An 11,400-nucleotide genomic window follows, 5' to 3' on the forward strand; every position below is an offset into this window, starting at 1 on the left:
ACTACTTCCCCCCACACTTCCACAAATGCTAGGTGTTCCCCAAGGTTCTGTTCTTGGACCCCTCCTATTCTCCCTCTATACGTCCTCTCTAGGTGAACTTATCAACTCTTTTGACCTCCAATATAATCTATGCAGATGATACTCACATCTGCCTTTCCTTCCCTGACCTCTCCCACTCTCTCCTCACTCGTATTTCTGCCTCTCTGCTATCTCTTCCAGGATTCCAAGGACTTTCTTAAACCTAATATGTCTAAGACTGATCTGATCATCATCCCACCTCCCGCATAACCTTACTTCCCACAATTTCTTTATTAATTGATGGCACAACTTCTCTAGCCCCAGAGTGCAGTGTCTTGCAGTTATCCTGGACTCCTCCCTCTCCTTGAAACCAAACATTCAGCACCTCTCACACTCCTGCCTTTTCCAGCTCAAAAATATTTCTAAGCTCAGACTCTTTCTCACCCAGGATGCTACTAAAACCCTCATCCACTCACTTTTCATCTCCAGATTGGACTACTTTAATCTCCTCCTATCTAGCCTCCCTGACTCCCACCTCTCTCCACTCCAATCTGTCCTTAATGCTGCTGCTCGGCTCATCTTCCTTTTCAAACATTCTACATCCGCCTCCCCTCTCCTACAAGCCCTACACTGGCACCCCTTCCCTTTCAGAACCCAATTCAAGGTTCTTACACTCACTTATAAAGCCCTCACCCACTCCTCTCCCATTTATATCTTTGACATACTCTCCCTTCACACTGCTGTCTGCCCTCATCGCTCAATAAATGTATGCTGCCTCTACTGGCGACTGATTACTTCCTCCCATTCCCGCCTCCAAGATTTTGCCCGTGTTGTTCCCTACCTCTGGAACTCTCTCCCTCTCCCCATCAGACTCTCCACTTCTCTACAAATCTTCAAATGGGCTCTCAAGACCCACTACTTCATCAAAGCCTTCCAGCTCTCACCCTAACCTGCTGTTACATGTTCCTTTGCCACTCCTCATTAGATTGTAAGCTTTAACGAGCAGGGCCCTCTACCCTATTGTGCTTCTCCTTACTTAGACCTTCATCTACTCTTCACTCTGCACCTGGGCACCTATCACTAGATTGCTTATGCCCTGTTGTTAATTTGAGTGTAATGGTCGCTAATGCAGCAATGTATATATAATCCATGTCCATGTCCTGCATTGTACTGTACTGTCACTGATTTCTTGTTCACTTATTTATGTACTTTGTAAGGCGTTGCGGAACACTTGTGGTGCCATATAAAGGATAATAATGATAAAAATAATAATAATAAATATTTTGTAAGCAGCACTGAGAAATGGGAGTAGAAATGCCTTTAATTAGTGGCTTAGTGGGGTTAGCGGGAGTCTGTATGGAAGTCCCGCTGGCTGATCTTTGCTGTTAGAAATGAAATAACAGCTTGTACTGTCGGTCTGCCTGCTGGCATGGACCACTGCACCTTTAATCCCTCCTGAGGTCGGTGTTTATACCTGCCGGTGGTTTCCGCTGTTCAGAGTACTGGCATCTCCTTCTATAAATAGACAGCACCTGCTGATGTGGATACAGAGCTGTCTTCATTGAAAGTGGCCGGCTTAATTAGATGGAATGGAAATGCCGCCTGATGGCTCTGTAGGTCTTTCGTTCTTCAGTCTTGATCTGAGCTCCACAATCTCCTGGTGTAACCCTTCTATTTCGCTGTCTTTATTCTTCAGTTTGGCCACCAATTTGCTGAATTGCTTTTGTAGTTTGTTTTGCTGTTTCTTATTTGCCTTGGCCTTTGTCAGCTCCTCCTCCATAGCCTGCACCTTTTTCTCGTTGTTCTCCAGCAACTCTGATAGCCTCACAGTCTCAGCTTGTTCCTTTTTCAGTTCCTCTTTCAGATGTTCTACATCAATTCCTGATGTTAATTCGGCCGTTTTCATGGCAGCGTCCAGCTCAGAATTGTGTCTCTTCTCTAGCAATAGATTCAAATCTGCCAGCTCCCTCTGGATGTTCTGCAGGTCATAAAAAACTTTGAGATTATAGCCAATAAAGATACTTTTTTCTATAGAATATAAAGTTAATTTACCGCCATATTAAGCACAATTTACCTCCATTCAATCATTACTAATAATCCCTCTACTGTATAATATATATATATATATATATATATAAAACATTGCCCTATTGTAGTTTACATGAATATCGTGATATTTCTGGGTTTTTGGTCTTGTGTTTTATTACATCCACTACCTCAGACCCAAAGATAGCAACGTGATGCACCAGTGATTACTAATACAGCCCAGAGCCAGGAATTTGCAACTTTCCTTAAACACCATTTGCATAGAGCCACGAAGTGTCCCAATACTGGCAACCACCAACTGGCCAGAGCAGATAAATTTATTTAAGGGTAAACACAGGATTTTTAGGTGGACTATACTGTATATATTATATATTCTACATACACACACATTTATACTTACAGTACTAACTGCAGTTTGCTGATAGGGGTGGACATTTCAAGCAATTAGGCCCAACCTCCTTGTGATTTATTGCAGGGATTTGCAAGTCTATTGGGGTAGAGGGCTGGCCTAAATAATTCAATTCTCATAGAATCTAGTCATATTGGCCCCACCTCCTCACCATAGACCCACAAATTCAGGCATTATATCATGAGGGGGCAGGGCTCAGTTCGAGGGCCTTTGGCCAGTGTGTAAAACAAAAACAGTCTGTTTAGTGGGGTTCTGGGTACTCAGATACCACCCCTGTGTGCACCAGAACATTCATAGGTGCTAGTTTCCATAATGGCTTTCTTAGTGGCTGTGGGCACCAGTGATGGTAAATGTATATTATTAGTGAAATGTCAGCTTTCATTAAGTCAAGGAAAGATTTAGCTGGATTAGTTGTGAGAACAAGTGATCAGGTCTCATTATACTGAAGCTGGTCATGGTCCACCCCATGCTTTGACTGAGTGATATGGATAATGAAGCTGGATCTCCAGCTACTTGACTTAATTCAATGAATAGCAATGGCAGATCTCGTGGATCCCTGGGTCTGTGGATTTATTAACAGACCCAAGGTGCCCCCCCCCACACACAACATTACCTGTCCCACTTCACGTGGAAAGAGTCTGTTCTTACCATGCTATGCTTTATAGTCTGTTATCTACTCTGCTGTGCCAAATGGTGGTGACAGCAGAGAGCTCCGGTCACCACCAATGTCTAACGTAAGGGGATCTGTGGCCGGAGACCGGCCCCACGTGTATAATGGCGGCCGCGGCACTGAAGAGGTTAACACCCGTGCTGCGGCGCCATTTTAAAACGGACAAAAGACGCTATGCGCCCACTGTAAATGTGTACTCTGTGCTAAGCGCCGAGTGTTTAAACATAAAAACTTATTTAAAATGGTATGTGCATAGGCATGAAATGGGAATGTATTTAAAATGTATGATTTTAAATGTAAAATGGGTTTAAAATGCACTTTTTGTATATGACATGACCAGCCTCTGTGTCTGCAGGAAACTAGATGCTAATTGTCATTCCCTTTGCTGGAGGTCTGATGAATAGAAAGGCTTGGCTGGAAGGTTTCTGTGTGAATCGTGTCATACAGCACTTTCTTTGAAAAGACAATTTGTTTGTTTTAAGAAACTCCTTTTGGAGGTCACTGAATGTGTTAAGGTTGGAAATGCCAAACTGATAGATACTTCCATTGGGAAGGATGAAGGTTATTTACTATTTCCTGTGAAATGTTACATCAACATTTTAGGAGACAGTTAAAATGTCTGATAAATCAGTTTATGTTTAGGTTTGGATGGTAGATTAGAAAGGAGGAAATTGGGTGACTCCTTTGAAATGTAATATGTGATTAAATTATATTTTCTGATTAATCATGATTATTTGAGAGGAACACAGGGCGGATTTGCCACCCTGTGATGTTGTGTGTAAGAATGGTATAAAAAGAGGGACTGTGAGCCCTGGATGTGACCATATTTGATAATCCTTTGTGGAGAAAAACTGCTGTTAAGATTCCTGTAACATCTTGTACTGTATACTGATTATTCCCCTTCAATCCGAAGGGACGGGTCTTTTTAAAGACCGTTGAGCAATAAACATCTTACCATTACTTCGACTACATCTGTACCCTGCGACCAACAGAATTGCGCCAAAACGCTATTCCGTTCTCCTGCTGTTCTGGGTAAGAGCTCAGCGTCTCCAAGTTCAAGCTCTCTGCCAAACTACCGTGCAGACCTGGTCCATTGCGGGGGATCAGGAGGAATCAGCCGACACCAATCAGGGGGTGTGGCCGCAGCTAGTCAAACGCATATGCAGCAGAAGCGGTTCCAGGTGCCGAGGTAGGAGCCTGATTGTACGTAAAAAGCGGTTCCAAGCGCCGCTGAAAGGAGCTTGGTGGTGGCAGCTTCAGTAAATGCCCACGGCGCAGTGGGCGGAGTCAGTGACAGGCAGTCACTTATGGTGAGTGGGAGTCCAAAAGCGCTAACCCGTGACCAGGGCCGGCCTAGACGAAAGGCGTCCGGTCACAGGATCTATGGGTGAGTCCTCCTTTAGGAGTGGGGTGGTGATGGGGACTAGCTCTGGGCATTAGACATTTTACAGAGAGGGATCTGAGGGATTTCTTTCCGGTAATGCTTGTACAGGTGTGGTCTGATGTCTGCACATGCACATTTAGCCAGCCTGGTCCAAACCCAGAAGTGGAGTAATAGCAGGAGCTATCGCTTTCGTTTTTCCTGTTAGCAGGCTCCGGCTCTTATCACTATCTGTGTCCATGCAAGAATTTCTCTATGTATTTCTCTGATAAATAATTTCTTACTTCCGGAATATGCAGGAAAAATAATAATATGTGATGGACTCTAACAGGTCCCACACATGGAGGACAAGCCAGTGGAGGAGCAGAGGAAGTGATGTGGGGGCTGGGACAGACATGATGAATACCACATTTTATAGTATTTTTTATTCATGGTAGTGTTCTCATGCAAATAATTGTAAGCTCTTGATTGCTCATGATTGTCACTAAATCCACTATATGCATTATATAACATACATGCAGACATGCAACTTTAACAATGCAAAACAACGCACAATTTATGCCATCAAACCTTAATAATTGTATTAATACTATAAATACTGCAAAATTAATTGTGTCCAAGTAGCTCCTCATATATAATTACTAGGTTCTGTTTTGCTGAAAACCGAAAATGCCCAAACTTTGGGGTTCTGAGCTGAACCAAGTCCCAGCTTGGACCACTTTGGGGTTCCAAGTAGGACCGGGTCCTGGCTCAGGTCTTCCTGTAAGTTCGGATCTCAGATCTAAACACCGGATCTCTGGTTTTGTATTGCATGTAAGCAGGTCCAAATTACCTGATTTTAGCTGTTTTTATCAATATTAAAGGAATCGAAAAAAACAAAACACTTCAGGTTGTTTTGCCAAAACCATAACATGGGAGTCCATGCAAATCTGTAATCAGGGCCGGCGCTAGGCTGTGCTGCGCCCAGCGTCGTCCTGTGTTGCCGCCCCTTCCCTCCTCCTCTCCCTCCCCCTGAGCTTAAATATGTCCTATAGCACTGGGAGGGAGGTGGGCGTTTCCTGCGCCCTCCGGAAACAGTAGCGCTACGGGCGACGGACCGGCTTGCCCGTGCCTGGAGCCGCTACTGTCTGTAATTACCTGCATCTGCTCTGCACTGAGGGGTGAGGCATTCCCTTCTGTACCGGGGCTCCTGGGAGAGATGATCCTGCGTCTGCGGAACATCCGGCCTGCTCTCTGGAACAGAATCTGAACTGTGTTCCAGAGGCCCCTCCACCCATCCCGGGTCCTGGTGTTTTGGGCATAGGAAGATGTTGATGGGTCATTCTGCAATTCAGACACAGAGAGAAGAGGAGGGAAACCACACAAATCAGTCATTTTGGCCATACAATGAAATCAGTGGCAGAAGTGGTGGCATAGCATGCCACTGTACACTGTGCCACATCCACCACTGTATATCTATCTATATCAATACACTCATACTGACAATTTCACTATACTCCCCTTGAAGCAGGTTTGTTACATACGGCTTTGGTGAAATAGGTGTAACGTGATCTAGATGTAGCACCGACACCACTGACCGGGTAAGTTTATATTATACTTATATCAAGCAGGATGCTTATATATTAGAATTAAAGTTATATTCAGACTTTGATGCCTCTACGTATGTGGAAAATCACTGATTGCTTTGTCACTCCAATGTAAGTGTTGCAGCCCTTATGTACAGGGCCGGTGCTAGGGTGTTCGGTGCCCCCATGTAAAATACAAATTTGCGCCCTTTCTCTCATTGCTCAGCGGGTCCTCCTCCTAGCATTGCTGTGCACAGCTGAGGCAAGTCCTCCACTGCTCCGTTTCTTGGGCATAGCACACCACACACAGAGAGCACGGGTGGCATGACGTCATCACGTACATCATGGGTGTAAACTGCCGGTCTACATACTATTACTGGCAGTGTTGCTGCTTATAACAACTTAACAAGGCGGGGCAACGAACTAGCTCCTCCTGCTCAGGGGCCGGTAATGTAATCAGTGTCTGACTGCCCTGTCCACCCCCAGACCACCCCTTAGTTTCTCCCTGCCAGGCCCACCTATGACACTGCTGTACTGGCTGCCTCAGCTAGCAGCGCAACAAGAACAGCTATAAAGGTGCTCAGAAAACAAGCAACAGGATGGTGCCTCTCCAGCCCGGTGCCTCCCTGCAATGATTACCCTGCAGACTGCATTGCGTGGCCCTGCTTATGTATTCCTTGATGTGGGGCTATGGGATTTGTTTTTTTTTCTGTTATATGTGTTTGATAACACGAGGCAAATAAGTGTGATCCTGTTGGTTATGTCATTCCTTGTGGATATTATACTGGAGCACAGGGGAGGAGTAAGCCAGTTGCAGGATCCATTTTCTTTGATATACATTACTTTATTATTATGGCTATAGCTGATCCCTTATATTTACTACTTAAGTATATCATGTATGTTTGTGACTGTTGTGATTTCTGTATGCAGTGGTGGGCTGGGCCGGGGGGCAGGGTGCCATGTGCCCCCCGGGCCGCTCTATTAGTAAGCATTGTGGGCCGCCCACCTCCTCCTTGCATAGGGCCGTGGAGGTGGACCAGTCATCAGTGTGCAGCTCGGCTGCTTCTGCCGCGGCTGCGTTCCGATTTTGACTGTCGGAGGCAGCTGCGGTCACTTGCTATTGTGGTGTGTACTACAGGGCTACGGAAGCCCTGTAGGTACATAATGCTCAACAAGGCTGCCTAAGGCAGGCACCAACCCCGGCCGTCCCGTCGGCGTCGCGCATAGGCTGTACACAACGAGCCGCAGCGGCGGCAGGGGGAGGAAAGGTGGGGCCGCCCGGTTATGGGGTCGCAGGGCAGCTATGGGGGTCACAGGGCATCAGCAGCGCCGGTTAATTTGTCAGTGTATGAGTGACACGGCCACCCTGCTGCTATTGGCCGTGTCACCCAGCACCCCTCCCCCCGACCCAACAGATTTATTTTGTGCAAAATAAAGATGTGTTATATTTCAAAAATGGGAGCCTTATTTTTAATTAGAGGCTCCCATTACTAGTGATTTAAAAATAAATAAATAAGCGGCCCTTCAGCTTTGGGACTAGACATCCCAACATGCCCTGCAACAGTTTGAATACAAGACTCCTGACAAGGCATGCTGGGATGTGTAGTTTACCAGCAGCTATAGGGCAGCTTATTATAGCCCACCCCTGGTAGGACATGGGACTGCCAAATAGGCAGGGCCATGGAAAGTCCACCCTTGGCTGCACCCTGAGAATGAAAGGAAGTGGAGAGAAAAATAAGCAGGGGAAGAGTAGCTGAAGCAAAGAAGAAGACCCCAGTTAAAAAAAAACAAAGAAGAAATAAAGGTAAGAATGTTTAGTATGGATTTTATGCTCTTATTTTTCTTTTGAAAAAAAAAATATGGTGGGAGGGAGTTCTTGTATGTAATATTTCTCACTGTACACTGACCGTTGGGGAATATGTACACGGTGCTGCTAAGTGACAAATGTGCTTTAACCAGCGTTATTTTACACTTATACTTATGTATGTTAGTAGCACTATTATACATAAGTGTACGTGTAAAATAGCGCTGCTAACATACATAAGTGTATGTGTAAAATAGCGCTGCTAACATACATAAGTGTACGTGTAAAATAGCGCTGCTAACATACATAAGTGAACGTGTAAAATAGCGCTGCTAACATACATAAGTGAACGTGTAAAATAGCGCTGCTAACATACATAAGTGTATGTGTAAAATAGCGCTGCTAACATACATAAGTGTACATGTAAAATAGCGCTGCCAACATACATAAGTGTATGTGTAAAATAGCGCTGCTAACATACATAAGTGAACGTGTAAAATAAAGCTTTATTATACCAAACACCTCCATTTAAGGATGCACCGTTACTTATGGGCCAGTGCCTTGGACTTGCCCCCCAGGCTAAAAGTTGCCAGCCAGCCCCTGTATGTGTGCCTTGTGGTTTTGTCCTTCACTACTGTCAGGTGAGCTCTGATTGGACTAATTAGTCTTTAAGGTGTATAAAAATGTTGTTTGTACACCCACTCGTTGTATGTCCATGATAGAGGTCTCATCATGAAAATGAAGTGAAACATTGAATGGATATTGATACTGTGTGCAGGAATGGGATCATTTTCTGTATCACTGACCTGATGGTGCTTCTCAGTGACCTGTTCGATCTTCCCAGCTGCCTCCTTCATTGCCCAATCCTGTTGCACAGCCATATTCTCTAGAAAAGCGTTTCTCATAGTCAGCCTAAGAAATAATGTGTAGGACAATTGGTGACTTAAAGATTAGACAGTGGCATAGGGAGCAATTTTACATTTAAAAAAAAGTTTTTATAAATGTAAACCTAGACAATGAGTTTCTACCACAGTATACACATTGTTACATAACAGGAAAGAATACCGTTTAAGTTGGTCACTAAGGACAGATATCACAGTATACAGCTTTTCTGCCTCTTGGCTGTGCTCTTGACGGAGCTGGGCCAGTTGCATCTGCAACTCATCAGTCTGTAAGAGAAGAGAGATGGAAATTCTCAGTATGAACTCCCCAATGACCACTAATCTCCAACATAATTCTACAGCCAACCAACCCTATGGAAGTCTTACACCTGTGTGATTGCAGAATAAAACATTTACAGAAGCAACCCCAGATAATGATGTTCCCACATCTAATGAGTACTGTAAATCCATCACCAGAGTAAAATAATAATATAATCTTTGTGAGTAACTGGTAATGGCTGCAGTACATGGCCAGCAGTATGCTGCTACAGCTGCGAGATATTTATACAACAGCTTTATGGGAGGCAGTAGGGATTATTTACTAACATGATGCAAAGAGCAAAGTAGGGACAGGAATGAGAGGTCACCTTATAGCAGTGTAAGGAAGTGATTGGCTGATATGTTACAGCTCGTGTGATCTAACTGTACTACTTTAATAACTAAGCTCCATGATCTTTTTAGGAAATTTGATACAACCAGGTTACATGACTGAGCCATTCATTAAGGATAATTAACAGAGTTGCCCACTTGGAGATAACCCCTGTTATTTATCCAGAACACCCCAAATAAAGAATTTTGGTCGTTTCCACTGTTAAGCTAGGCTACTATGGTCTCCCACTGCTGAACTACAAAAGCAAGCATGCCCTGACCACACAGCAGCTGCAGTATGCAGAGTTTCATTGCCTGGCCTGTAGGCTATGAAGTACACATAAGTGGGGAAACGTGCACTTACCTCCAGCATGGCATCTCCACTTTTGTCTTCCCTGCACAGGGGGCGCAGTTCTCCCATCCCCCTCATTGGGGTAGGGTCCTCCATCACCTCCATCTACCCTGTATCCATGGCTGGATCAGAGCTGCCATGAAATAAACGCAATCAGTTTTGTGCACCAGGAAAGAAGTCTATATTAAAGCGTTACCGAGTTATTATACTGTACTTCCAGCCTCCGCATTCACCTTCTGCATTTCCCAGATCCACAACACACTGCACTGGCCACATCTGTCTGACAGAACCGCTCCACACACTGCACCGGCCACATCTGTCTGACAGAACCGCTCCACACATTGCACCGGTCACATCTGTCTGACAGAACCGCTCCACACACTGCACCGGCCACATCTGTCTGACAGAACCGCTCCACACACTGCACCGGCCATATCTGTCTGACAGAACCGCTCCACACACTGCACCGGCCACATCTGTCTGACAGAAGTGCTCCACACACTGCACCAGTCACATCTGTCTGACAGAAGCGCTCCACACACTGCACCAGCCACATCTGTCTGACAGAAGCGCTCCACACACTGCACCAGTCACATCTGTCTGACAGAACCGCTCCACACACTGCTCCAGTCACATCTGTCTGACAGAACCGCTCCACACACTGCACCAGTCACATCTGTCTGACAGAACCGCTCCACACACTGCACCAGCCGCATCTGTCTGACAGAAGCCCTCCACACACTGCACTGGCCACATCTGTCTGACAGAAGCGCTCCACACACTGCACCGGTCACATCTGTCTGACAGAAGCGCTCCACACACTGCACCGGTCACATCTGTCTGACAGAACCGCTCCACACACTGCACCAGCCACATCTGTCTGACAGAACCGCTCCACACACTGCACCGACCACATCTGTCTGACAGAAGCGCTCCACACACTGCACCAGCCACATCTGTCTGATAGAAGCGCTCCACACACTGCACCAGCCACATCTGTCTGACAGAACCGCTCCACGCACTGCACCAGCCACATCTGTCTGACAGAAGCGCTCCACACACTGGGATGGACTTTTACTACAGAGTGTAACATAACACAGTTAGTGTGAGGGACGTGCACAGATCAATTCAGACCGTAATTCAGTCCACCAGGATGTCCACATGGTCTGTCATCATTGAGAATGATGACATTAACGTTATGTTGATATACAATATGACGACATGGTCATGTTAACAGTCGGCATGTCAACATATCATTTTTACAGTATTTAAGCTCTAACCCTAACTGCAGCCTAACCGTAACAATGATATACTGTTGACATTGTGAATGTCGACACTCACAATGTCGGCATAATGACCGTGTTTACATTATGTCCATGACAACACCGTGAAAGTCGATATTTTCACTGTCAACCTTTTGACCATGTCGACATTCTGTTGTTGACATTCTGAATGACTGCATTCCATGTATTGTATATATTATGTATATATGTATAGATAGACAGACAGATAGATAGAAAGATATACACACACACACATATATATATATATATATATATATATATATATATATTATATATATATATATATATATATATATATATATATATATATATACTGTACAGA

The 11,400-nt window shown here is 44.9% G+C and overlaps 1 protein-coding gene across 2 annotated transcripts; it reads right to left on the reverse strand.

Moving 5' to 3' along the window:
- Window positions 1-1,333: 1,333 nt before the first annotated feature.
- On the reverse strand, window positions 1,334-11,145 carry LOC148513794 (uncharacterized). 2 transcript variants are annotated; one of them, XM_088481427.1, is made up of 5 exons: window positions 9,787-11,145; window positions 8,959-9,062; window positions 8,700-8,805; window positions 5,662-5,847; window positions 1,334-1,996 (listed from the first exon to the last, which is right to left on the reverse strand). In XM_088481427.1, the coding sequence occupies exons 1-5, from the start codon at window positions 9,877-9,879 to the stop codon at window positions 1,595-1,597; spliced, it is 891 nt and encodes a 296-aa protein (XP_088337553.1). In that variant the 5' UTR covers window positions 9,880-11,145; the 3' UTR covers window positions 1,334-1,594. The 2 variants fall into 2 exon arrangements, with proteins under 2 accessions (XP_088337553.1, XP_088337554.1); XM_088481428.1 differs by lacking the exon at window positions 5,662-5,847.
- Between the last annotated feature and the right edge of the window lie 255 nt (window positions 11,146-11,400).

This window comes from Taudactylus pleione, unplaced genomic scaffold, assembly GCF_031769625.1.
Source record: "Taudactylus pleione unplaced genomic scaffold, aTauple2 ptg000270l, whole genome shotgun sequence".
Taxonomy (NCBI): domain Eukaryota; kingdom Metazoa; phylum Chordata; class Amphibia; order Anura; family Myobatrachidae; genus Taudactylus; species Taudactylus pleione.